Source organism: Gracilinanus agilis, chromosome 4 (assembly GCF_016433145.1).
Source record: "Gracilinanus agilis isolate LMUSP501 chromosome 4, AgileGrace, whole genome shotgun sequence".
Classification (NCBI taxonomy): Eukaryota; Metazoa; Chordata; class Mammalia; order Didelphimorphia; family Didelphidae; genus Gracilinanus; species Gracilinanus agilis.
Window position 1 is genome coordinate 221,429,889 of NC_058133.1, and position 12,408 is coordinate 221,442,296.

Here is a 12,408-nt window from a genome sequence, read left to right on the forward strand (position 1 = left end):
TAATTGGGGGTCTTGATTTTCCTCTCTTCCTTCACTCATAGTAGCATTTAGCAAGGTCCTGACTAAGAATACTAATTGGCAGCCTTAATTGATATATTTTAATCAAATTGATATAATTTAGTAAAATCTAGTTAATATATCTTAGAAGACAGAGAAAATGAGTTCCAATCTGGGAAGAACATATGGGTATGAATAGGGCTTTAGCCCATGTAGGTAGGGATCAGTTGGAGATAGCAGTTTCCTAAGAAATAGCAATATCCATCTGCCATGGTCTGTGTGTCTAATATGATATCTCTGCACACTTAGACCAGTTGTATCAAGTGCTGATACTGGTATTGAGCCCATAGAGAGCAGGGCTTGCTCTATTCCATCTCAGTTACACAGAGAAGTGGGCTATACTTACCATCACCTCTAAATTCTCAAGCTCAGAAACTGCCTTATCTGATTACAATCTATAGCCATTCCCTATCTCTTTCAGATTTTACTTCAACCCCTGTTCTTTGTCCTGGGAATTCCAGTCCCTCCACTGGTCACACATTCCTCTTTTCCCAGTCTTGACTTCTTAGCAGTGAACCTCTAGCTCTATATGATCTTTTTCTGAGTCCCTTGTCCTTTCATTCTACCTATAATCTTGCCCTGCCAAGAATCAGCTCTGTATTATTCCCTCTTTCTACTATCTTTGCTCCAACTCATGATGCTGAATGAAGTAGGAGAAAATCATGAGACTGTGCTGACTAGATCCATAAAAATTAATTTTACATAATCTCTACCTTAGCCTCTATTTCACATGAAAAGGTGCTTCTCTATATGCACAAATGAATCAATTTCACCCCATCTTCTGTAGCAGATTGTCCTTTCTATTCCCCACTCATTTATCTTCAACATCTTATTGATCCTGAAAGCTTATGGACATGCCTATGTCTCCTCCATTCTCAAAAAGCCTCACTAGATCTATCCACCTTCATTAGCTATGATCTTATATCACTCCTCCCCTTTGTAGCTAAAATTGAGGTTGTCTACCATAGATACCAAAAACTTCTTTCCTTTCATTCTCTTAACCCTTTACAGTCTAGCTTCCAATTCCCTAATTCATGGGAAACTGCAATCTCTAAAGTTATCAATGATCTCTTAATTGCTAAATCCAATAGATCTTTCAATCCTCATCTTCTTGACTTTTCTGTTGCTCCTTGATCACTCTCTTCTCCCTGACACTTTCTTCTTTCTAGGTTTTCATGACAATACCCTCTTCTTGTTCTCCTCTTATCAGTCTGATCACAGTCTCTCTTACTGTATAAATCATCCATATTAAAACTACTAATCAGTGTCCTCATACATTTTGCCTTTGGCCATCTACTCTTCTCCTTCAATAGTTTGTTACTTAGTGATTTTATCAGAGACTATGGATTAAATTATCTTGTTCTTCTTTTTTTTTTTTTGGAAGTCACTGGTGCTTACTGAATAGGACACACAGTCAACTCTGTGTTTAGAGCTAAGTGAACAATTATCTTCTTTATGTAGATGATTTTACATTTACTTAACCAAGTTTCAACCTCCCTGCTGACCTCCATTCTTATATCTCCAACTTCCTAATCTTGAACTGGATGACCTATATACAAATTATACTCATTATCTTCCTCCCCTCCCCCCAACCCTCTCCTCTTCCTAACTTCCTTGTTACTATCAAGGAGACCATGTCTGTCCTAGTCTCCCACAATCTGGTATTATCCTTGACTCCTCACTCTTGCTCACCACCCCCATATCCAAGTCTTGTCATTAAGTCTTCTTTCCATCTTTCTAACATCTCTTCTATGTGTTTCCTTCTCTGATACTATTGCTGCCTTGCTGCAAACCCTTATCATATTCACTGGCCTCAGTCTCTGCCTTAAGTTCTGCAGGGATAGGAATGGATCCAGCTGGATGGATGACCCAAAAGAGAAGCAACATCATGGGATCTACTAATCTCATTCCACTATCTCACTGAGTCAAACCTTGTCTATGCACCATATTCTTTTCATTACTCCAAGTTCTTAGGTAATACAAGAGATATTTCTATTTATCTTTTCAATAATAAAACTGTAATCTCTCATTAATTAATCAGTTAGCTTGGAGTTCCCCATTTGAGTTTATGAAGACACTTCTTTCTCCATAAGAAGTTACTCATACTTCTCTTATTATTGAAAAGTCTTCTATTATTAAATATTAAAGTTAATGGGAATTCAGTTCATCGACATGAGCAATAGTAAATAACAATGTACAATATTTGAACTGTGAGAAAGATCATAGTATATGTTATCTTCTTACTTATGGAAATATAATTTCACTATTCAGCTCATTCAAAGATATCCAAGTCTCTTTTCAAGAATTCTCTTTGCAACATATAGCTTATGTTTTCTTTAGGAAAATCTTTTATACCTCTTTCCTCTAGAATCAAATCTAAATTATTTTTCTTTAGAATATTAAAAAACCCTTCCTTTCTCTAGAAAATATCTCAGGCCACATTGTCTTCTTCAGTGCTTGCCTAGACGAGACAACAGTTTCTTCAGCTTTTCTCAAGCCATCACTCTGTTACGATAAAAAATGATAAAGGCTGCTATAATAATATAAATTAGTATTTTAATTAAAGCCATGCTGATAGATAAAGTTATTAGACCACACGCTTGTAAGAATTCAAAATCGCCGCCCTTGCCATTATTGTCTCCTGTCTCCTCCTGAGTCTGCTGGCCAAGAGGCCACTCCCATCTAACCCAGGAGATTTAAACTCTTCCCTGCCTCGAGACGTAGGCCTCCCCACGCCCAAAGACCCGGAACCGGAAACCCATTGGACCACGGGAAATGTAGTTTGATAATTTCCCCGTGTCCAGAAAATACATATATATATATATATATACACTTAAAGATAACATCTCCCAAATTTCACTTTTACAACTCCTAACAGCATCCTGCCAGACTGATTCCTCATAGGATCACAATTAAAACCTTCCAAATTGCTAGCCAAACTACCATTTCTACATTATACTTGGCTCTTAAGAGTAAAGTAACAATATCTATAGTCTCTTCTTAATGAAAATTTATATGGAAAAAGATTATAGATACAGTTGCCATATGTATCTACTGTTATGTGTAATATTCCATGAAAGTACTATTAGATTTCTTTTCATGCCTCCACCTTTTAAGTTCCCTGAAAAATCATTTGATGGTTATACCAAATTTGCACTTACATTTTGTAATTCAACATATAATGCCAAGCCATAAAGACTTAACAATAAGGACAAAAAATACACCAGCATTAGTAATACTCCTAATCAGAAAAGTTAATAAATCAAAAAGTACTAAATGTCTCTTTTTCTCTCTCTAATATCTATCTATCTATCTATCTATAATCTATATCTCGACAATGAAATATATACATAGATGAAAAAATAATCATTGCTCATGGAGTATCATTATCTAACCGATTGGTTAGAGAGTTTTAATTTTATTTTCTGCCTACTGATCTTTCTTATCTAAGTGGATTGATATTATAAGCTCACTATTAGTATTTTTAAATTCTGTGGTTTATTTCTTTACCCTTCAAGATCTTCAAGTTGAAATTCTAGGCAGGAGCTGCATTGCCTCTAGGTTCAGTTCACCCTTTTGTCTAAACTGGGATCTTCCTCAGGTCTCAGAAAAGCTATTGATTTTCTGTATATAGCTTCTGCTTTATTCCTAGCAGTACTGTTCTCAGCAATTCTCTCAACTAGTTAATGATCTCGGCCAGTGAAGGGTAAACTTTTTAAAGAGGGGGCCAGGCCAAAGGAAAGGAAATGCTCATTTGTCAGTCTGTTTCTAAGGCAACTCTTTTGAAGTTTCATTGTATTGTATCCTACTCATTGTATTCATCAGATTAGGAATAATGTTGCTGCAGCAGGATAAAACATTTCAGGTGGCTGCATCTGGCCCTCAGGCTGTAGTTTGCCCATCATTGATCTGGGCTTTAACATTCTTGAGTTATTGCTTCAGTGTGACAGTTTCTTTTTAAGTATCTTCTAATATTTTTTTTTTAATCAAATAGACAGCTTGTTTCATTTCTTGAAAAGACAAACCTTTCTCTCTCCAATTTCTATTTGAACTGATATATCACATAAAACTTTTCTATCTGATTATCAAATATTTATTCAATTTCTTTTTCAAATTTAACCTCTAAACATCAAAATCTTTCAGCAAAATTTTATTGTCCTTCAATTTTGGTAACACACTTGAACTTTATACCATTACTTGAATCTTGATACAGGCTTCTTAGATATCAGCTGCCTCTGAACAAGTAAAAATGATCTTCTTAAATGTACTTGCCATATTTATGTCCATTTAGTTTACTTTTATAAAAGAAAACATCCTTATTTCTATGGCTGCACCTTGGTGGTGTTGTCTTATATCAAATAGTTGAGCTTATTAATAATAAGATGATTCTTATTGGTCAATCTCTCCTATTGAATTATTTCCCAGTCCCAGACACATTCTCATTACAATTTCACTGAAATTCATCTTCGTACACACCCCATCTACATTCCTCTTTCAAGTATATTCGTCTCTTACATGCCAATCTAGGCTACAGTTGTAACAAAAGGCACTTCTGTGACTTTGCTCAAATTAGGCTGACAGTTCTCTTGTATCCGGCTGGTGAAACTTTTATTTTCTTAGTTTTTCATCTTCATAAATAAAACAATTTTGTCTACTTTCCATCTTTCCAGAGATGCTAGTGAACTTCTGTCTTTGAATCAGTATTATCAGGATAGGTCTCTCTCTCTCTCTGTCTCTGTCTCTCTCTTGATGTGATTCTTGAAAACATGTCTGAAAAGATGCTCTAGAATTAATCAGGATTGGGTCTCCTTCTTGAGAATCCTTCACCAGGATGTTTATGCTGCCTTTTCCCCATAGGGGGCAATTTTCTGCTTAACTCAGGGTTTTAGCCCTTTCTTTACTAACAGTTATCTATCTCTTTGTTATTGGAGTCTTAGCTGTGTCTCTTCTCACAGGTGAATTGTCTCTTTCTAATATAAAAAATTTCTTCTCTCTCATTAAAGGTCTCTATTCTAATTACCATTTCTTCCTCATAAAGGAATATACAAATTAGTTCCCAGGTCTAATATTCTACAATAAGTTTATCTAGTATATATATTTATTGTTATTATTATTATCCAATGGATTAGGCAATTCATAGAATATTAACTGAGTGGACTTCCCAGTCCTGAGTCCTGACCTTACTTTAAATAATCTACTTTTTCTTTGATTCTTCTTCTCAGTGATCTTACAATAACTTTATTATTTTCAAAGTTTACTCCCATAATCAGGAAACTCCATGAGATTCCAGTTCAAAAACATTTATGATCCATATTAAATATAACCATATTCAGCTTATAATAGGGAATTCTTGGTTCTCTTTGAGTTCACACTTGTGAAAGGGAATCCTTTATTCTCTTTGTCTAGTTGGAGCTAACTCTTTGGTTAACACTAACTTAAGTACAAGCTTGAACTAGGTGGAGGAGCTAGCCAACCACTTAGTGAATTCACACCATACTTAGTGCTAGGTGAGAAGCCAGCAAGATATTTGGAGAGCTCCAATCTTTTTTCTAACTCAAACAGTCAGAAACTTATGAATTCTTTTAAGAGTTCATACCCTCAGAAACTGTGAACCTTTTCAATAAATATTCACTCCTCCAGAACGCGCCAACTGGTTCCCACAAACACTGCCCGAGCTAGACTATTTGGAAGTTGTGATTGGTCCCTGTGAAGAGGGGAGGAGACAAGAAGCCACTATAAAAGGCCCTGAATTTCTGAGGCCGTAGTGTGGACTCCAAGAAGAGAGTGGACTCCAAGAAGGAAGTGGACTCCAAGAAGAAAGTTGGCCTCAGGAGTTATCTTGAGCTCAAGTCATTGTCTTGACCTGCTTCTTGGAGGGAACTTAGGTGAGTGGTCCTTCTTGTATTCTGGAGAGAGTTTAATTCTATTTGAAGGTTTAACAAGTCCTTGCTGAACCAAGCACTGGAACCATATTTAGTTAGGTAAGTTAATGTCTTCTCTACCCTTTTGTATTCCTCTGCTTTCACTCTTTCCAACTCTTTTGTAAATAAAATATTTATAATTTTCATATATTTATCCAAACCATTAATTTTAACACAAGCTTCAAATATTAAAAATTTATATTTAGCAAATCAACAATTCTTAGTAACAAACAGTGCTATAATTATTGTTATGCAATTAGATATCTCAAATAAAATTAAACTGGCAAGTTATTGTTATTGATCATCAGCAATACTATCTAAATAATCTTCAATATAATTCTATGAGAATATACCTGTGTGAAAAAACATTAAATTCTAGCTATAGTTCCCCATACCACATGAAGGAGTTATAGAAGTCAACCAACCACACTTGTTGGTCATCCCTTTAGACTATTTATTGTCATATTGATTTTTGTTATTTCAAAATTCAGAGTAATCTAGGAGTATGTTTAGATTTCTGCTTAATAGAATTGCAACCTTTTTTCACTAATCATTTAGCTTGGGACCTTTGTTTCCATTTATGAGGTAATATTTAATAAACTGGAGAAACCTTTTTCCACATAAGAACTTGATCATACCTATCCTCACCTCAAAAATCGTAATATCCTAATATTAATTCAATATTAAATTTATTATAATTTATTAACATAATCTATAGTAACACAAACACATAAATAACTATAATATTTTAACTAAGAAAGACCAAAGCCAGAGCCACCTTTAATTTACGTTTTAATTTAATTTAATTTTAATTTACGTTCAGAGGACTGTTTTTGGGAAACACAATTCTACCATTCAGTTTACTTAAAGTACTATGCAAAGTCTTTCCAAGAGTTATCTTCAATTCCTTGCAAAATAAAGTTTCAAATATTTCTATCAAGAAAATAGTTCAAACTTTTTCCTTCCTGTCTTTTCCTGTGCCATCACACAGGATAAGACAACAGTATCTAGTTTATTTTAAGCTATCACTCTTAATGGTCTTCTCTAAACTGACTACTCATAAAATCATATTGCAAACTCTCTAAGCTGCTAGTCAAACTGCCATTTTGACAACATTCAATGTAGATGTTAGAGATAGTTTCTATGGGAAAACTTGGTGATATAGGTGTCACGACAGTGTTATTAATATTATTTCATTCCTCTCATCTTTTTAATTAAGTTTGTATATAAGCAGCCTTAGGAAAAAATACTAACTCCATTAAGCCTTTTATATCTAATATTCTATACATTCTTACAAAAATAAACTGATTTTGATAGCTTAATAAAAGCATTAGCATATAAACACATTTTTTCTTAAGTTCATTGAAAACATCATCAGTTCACCTTCAGAAACAGAGGATGAAAGATATATATTTTATTCTTTTTTTTTGCACATGATCTTGATTATGTCTGCTTGGTCTCTATATCTGGATAGTTTCTCAATATGTGCAGTTTGGAGATTATGAGGCTTTGGGATGGCTACCCCTAAAAATGTTTTTAAGTTTTTTTCTGGATCCATTACATCTATGAAATTGTGAGAGTTCTGTGATAATGACCTAGTTCCACTAGAATTTACTGGCTGAATTGTTAGGCATATTTTGAGGTTTGTATTTGTAGTATGGGGATTTGTTGCCTGTCAGTCTATGAAATGCAGAGAGCTTCTCATCTATAATTCTATCCACCAGATCATGTCTTCCAAGGTATTCAGTGGGGATTAAATTTTTACAACCTGAAATGATGTGATGATTTCTACCCTTTCTTTGCATAATTTTTGTCTGTTAGTAAGACAAGGTTCTTTAAGGAAAACCTTTCTTTCGTTTGTGGTGCAACAACCTGGTCCTGAAATGACATCATAAACAAGTCTTTCTATAAACAAATCTGCATGCTTCAGTAATTTGTTTGACACTTCTTTGTCAACATATTGTCTGAGTTCATGTAGATATCATGCTTGTAGGGTCTTCTGATTCCACTCTAGGATCTTAGTTCTTTTATAGTCTTCAGCCGGAGGTGAAAGCTACTTAATCTGTTTAGATGCATATTACATACACAGCATTAACATACATATAAATGTAACTTGATGTCATCTATATATGTAATATTTATGTTTTAGTTTGACTCACCTCTATATTGGAAGCCATATAACTTTTATTTTGGGGAGATGACACTGTAAAGGCAAAAACAAAGTGGATCTATAGCACAGAAAAATGCCATTTTTTTTGTTGCGGCATATTTAAAATAAAGGATAGTTTTCCAAGTGGCTATCTACTACCCTTGTATCTCACTATATCAGTGTATTTTGAATATTTATAGTAATTTGTCATTATGAATCATTTGAACCAATCTTTCACTTCCAAGTTTTGTAAGTAGGCTAAAGTATCAGTCATCTCCATTGATATCACTGTTCTATTATTCAATTATTAATATTTAGCAAGGTTCCTACTCCTCATTTGATCCAGTTTACATTTTTGTTGTTAAGACTTCTTGCAATCATATATATGACCAAATTTTTTTTTCACTTCATCCTTCCTCAGGTGTCTTGTCATCCCTGATTTGCCGACTCCTCATTTGAATTACTTGGGAGTTTATTTTTGTTCCATGCTTTTTCTTTGTCTCATAAAATTTATTAAGAGAGTTTTGAAGGCCCTTGGAAGATATAGTATTCATCCTTCTCATTTTAAGATGCTCTCTGATTTATTTGTCCTCTAGTGTTTTATCAATAGTTTTTCCACTTGAAATCTTTGGAGTTTTAATCTTTTAAAAAATATCATCTGGGGGCAGCTGGGTAGCTCAGTGGATTGAGACCCAGGCCTAGAGACGGGAGGTCCTAGGTTCAAATCCGGCCGCAGACACTTCCCAGCTGTGCGACCCTGGGCAAGTCACTTGACCCCCATTGCCTACCCTTACCACTCTTCCACCTATAAGTCAATACACAGAAGTTAAGGGTTTAAAATTTAAAAAAAAATTAAAAAAATATCATCTTATCACTTAAATGGACTCTTCCTCCACTGATGGATACACACCTAAGATGGGGCTGAAAAGCTGACAACTTCCTACTAAATCAGGGGATTTAAATTTATTTAAGGCAACTATAAGTGGTGCTGTGCATAAAGTGCCAGACCTGGAGTGAGGAACTCATGATCTGGCCTCAGACACTTACTAGCTGTGTGACTCTTGGTAAGTCATTTAACCTTGTTGGCCTCAGTTTTCTTATCTGTAAAATAAGCCAGAGAAGAAATAGAAAACCACTCTAGTATCGCTACAGAGAAGTTCCCAAAGAGGGTCACAAAGAGTTAGACGTGACTGAAAAATAACTGAACAACTGATTGTTGCCTGGGTTGTATTCTGGTACACCCTTTTGTGGTAGGGGTGGGGTGTGGAGAGAAATTGGATGGCTCTAGATCTAAGTTTTGGTTCCTTTTTCTATGGGCTCATCATAGTCCAGTGTTGGCCCTCAAGTCTGCTGCTTTTTTAAGGAGGGTTTTTAGATCAAAGTTTTTGTAGTTTTGGGGGATCCTAACCTAGAGATCATCTTCAGTCAGAAGGCAGACTTTTCAGCCTTCTTCTATGGAGGCAGGCACAGATTCTTCAACAGAAGAAGAGAATGTGGACCCTAATATGAGCCCTGGGTGGAAGCAAGCCCATAATTATGTTTGACATGATCCTGGAAACTTCTGGGGGAAGGCTACTGAATAAATAGTTTAATGATAATTTTACCTTGGGTTTCTCTCTCTCTCTCTCTCTCTCTCTCTCTCTCTCTCTCTCTCTCTCTCCCTTATGGATTCAGTTGTTTACATCTGGGCACATAAATCCCTCTATATTTTTTGATGTTTAGAGAAGATGACTAAATTGCCATGTTACGAGTCATGTGACATGCAAGTTTTCTTTACTTGTCAAGTTTCTGCAGTGAAAATTTTGGATGATGTCAAACTTTTTGATCTTTGTACTGTTTTGACTCTATATATCATCTCAACTTTATCAGTTTTGCTTTCAATCACTAATCAATCACAAACACTTCTGAAATGTTCATATTTTCTGCATTCATATGTTTCCTTTTTTCTTATCTAAAGATATGAGCAATATGGTAATATGGTATTCAAGTTTTCACCAAAAATAGTAGGTGGATATTGTGATGTAACCTTTCACTGTTTTGCTTTTTTTCCCCTTTAAAAAAAACAACAAAAAACCTTAATTTCCATCTTAGAATCAATACTGTGTATTGGTTCCAAGGCAGAAGAGTGGTAAGGGCTAGGTAATGGGGGTTAAGTGACTTGCCCAGGATCACACAGCCAGGAAGTGTCTGAGGCCAGATTTGAACCAAGGACCTCCTGTCTCTGGGTCTGGCTCTCAATCAGTGAGCCACCTAGCCGCCCCTCTTCCAGTGCTTTTCCTGTCATATATTCTGTCATATAAATATACTTATGCATGATAGTTATAACTTTACTTACTCCATTTTGGGATAAATTGTTTTCTTGTTGATTAATATTGTTTTAGTCCATGGAAATCCTAAGTTGGCATTACAGGAGCATTAAGAAAGCAAAAATCACAGTGAGACAGCAAAAAAGAACTTTTATTGAATGAGGATATAAGTCCATGTTTCTAGCAGGAAAGGGAAGCCCTGGTTAGATAGAAATAGAAATTTTTGAAGAGCCTAATTAAGGTAATGTCTTTTCTGCAGCCTTCTCCTGGGCTTGCAGCCTAGAGAGTCATGTAGGTCTCCTAGCAGTTGTTATTAAGAGGTTCTCTTGGTTGCCTAGGTTCAAGTTGCATTCACCACCCAAAAAACAAACAAATGTTGATAGTTCTGCTGGATAAGTTCAGATAGGACATGAATTTATTTAGCATATATACATATGCATATATATTTCTCATAAAAGCAAGATTTAAATTATCTTGACTGACTTAAGACTGAAAACACAAAGATAATTGTGCTTGAATGACAAAGGGGTATGAAAAAAGAGGCATCTCTTATTTCAGAAAGTTTTATGGCAAGAGGAAATCAGGAGGTAATACACATCAGATCTGGAGAAATGAACTAACTAGCAACATGGTCCAGGATATTCTGAGAAAGAGCATACTTTCTTTCATGTGGAAAACTAAATTACACATTCTTTGGCAAATAATGCATATATGTATGGAATATAGAAACTTTGCCAAAAAATCATGCATTCGAATAAATTAAAGTTTACTTAAAGATGTAGAAATCTTTAATAATCTAATAACCAAATAAATATTTCAATGGAAGTGGATGGCATTAAATTTATAACTATTAATTTCTATAGCATGTAGCTAAGGAATGTGGTCTCCTTTTCTCATAACAGAACAAAATGTTAATGAAAGTGATCAAAAGAAATTGGGGAAAGCTGTTGAATTTCTATTTACGATCTTTTTAGAGAGCTGTCTAAAGAACCTAGCTTATACTATGATTGTCAAAAGAAGTCAGCTTTAATTTGCCATTTCAAACAGGAACAACTATTTGTTCAGTCAGAAAAAGAAATGTTTTGGACTGTCAACTTGGTGTACAACTTCAGAACTGAGAAGTCAGGGAGTGGTACAATGGAGTAATACAGTCTTAGCACAACCCCATGACAGTTGCAATGGTCTATTATACTGTTAAGCAGTTGACATATAAATGATAGCAGTCTAATTTAAGCCCCCCAAAATAAAAGAATCTAGAAAAGTTAAAATTCCAGCCTTAACTCACCCAATTGCATATTTCAAATGGCAGCACAGTTAAAGGTTTAATCTGAAACATTTAGAAGAGATAAAAAAAGATATATTGCGCTAGATGCTACTTGTGAATAAACTAGACTGTGTGGGTCAGGTATCCATTTGGAAGTTATATTAGCTTTTCCAAAATATAAGGGTAGCTCCTATAAACACAAATGATACCTGATCATACAGGTCCATGACTTTGACAGAGAATGGGGATCATCCACAATTTAAAATATATTCTGTGGGGCCAAGGTCAGAGAATGACTTAAAATGTTCTCTCAATTAGGTTTAGCATTCGGGGATATCCATTTTACTAATTAAATGTGAGAGAAATATGGAGAACCTTTGTTCCTTAACTGCTTAAGCAATTTTTTGGGGGACAGGCTTTCTGCTTCAGTTTAGGATGAAAAATCAGATGAAAAGTGAAAAATTTATCTAATAATAATAATAATAATAATAATAGAGCAAGAGGGAAATGGCATATTATGTGTCTAAAAGAAATTTGTCATGTGATGTTTTTAAATTAATTTTTTTGAAAAAATATCTTTAAAAAGTTGCAAATTCTTCTTCAATATTCATAAAAGATATACTCCCCTTCCCCAAATATTTGAATACTGAATCAAGTCATAATGACAAATTTATATAAACATATGAAATAAAAACCTGTTTAGATAATTTT

General features: G+C 34.7%; 1 protein-coding gene across 1 annotated transcript in view; it reads right to left on the bottom strand.

The window, feature by feature from the left end:
* The window catches only part of CEP112 (centrosomal protein 112), a 527,068-nt gene that overhangs the window by 127,755 nt on the left and 386,905 nt on the right, over positions 1-12,408 (bottom strand). Inside the window, exon 22 of the mRNA XM_044675157.1 lies at positions 11,719-11,760. Coding sequence (XP_044531092.1) covers positions 11,719-11,760 — 42 coding nt within the window. The remainder of the gene's footprint in view (positions 1-11,718; positions 11,761-12,408) is intronic.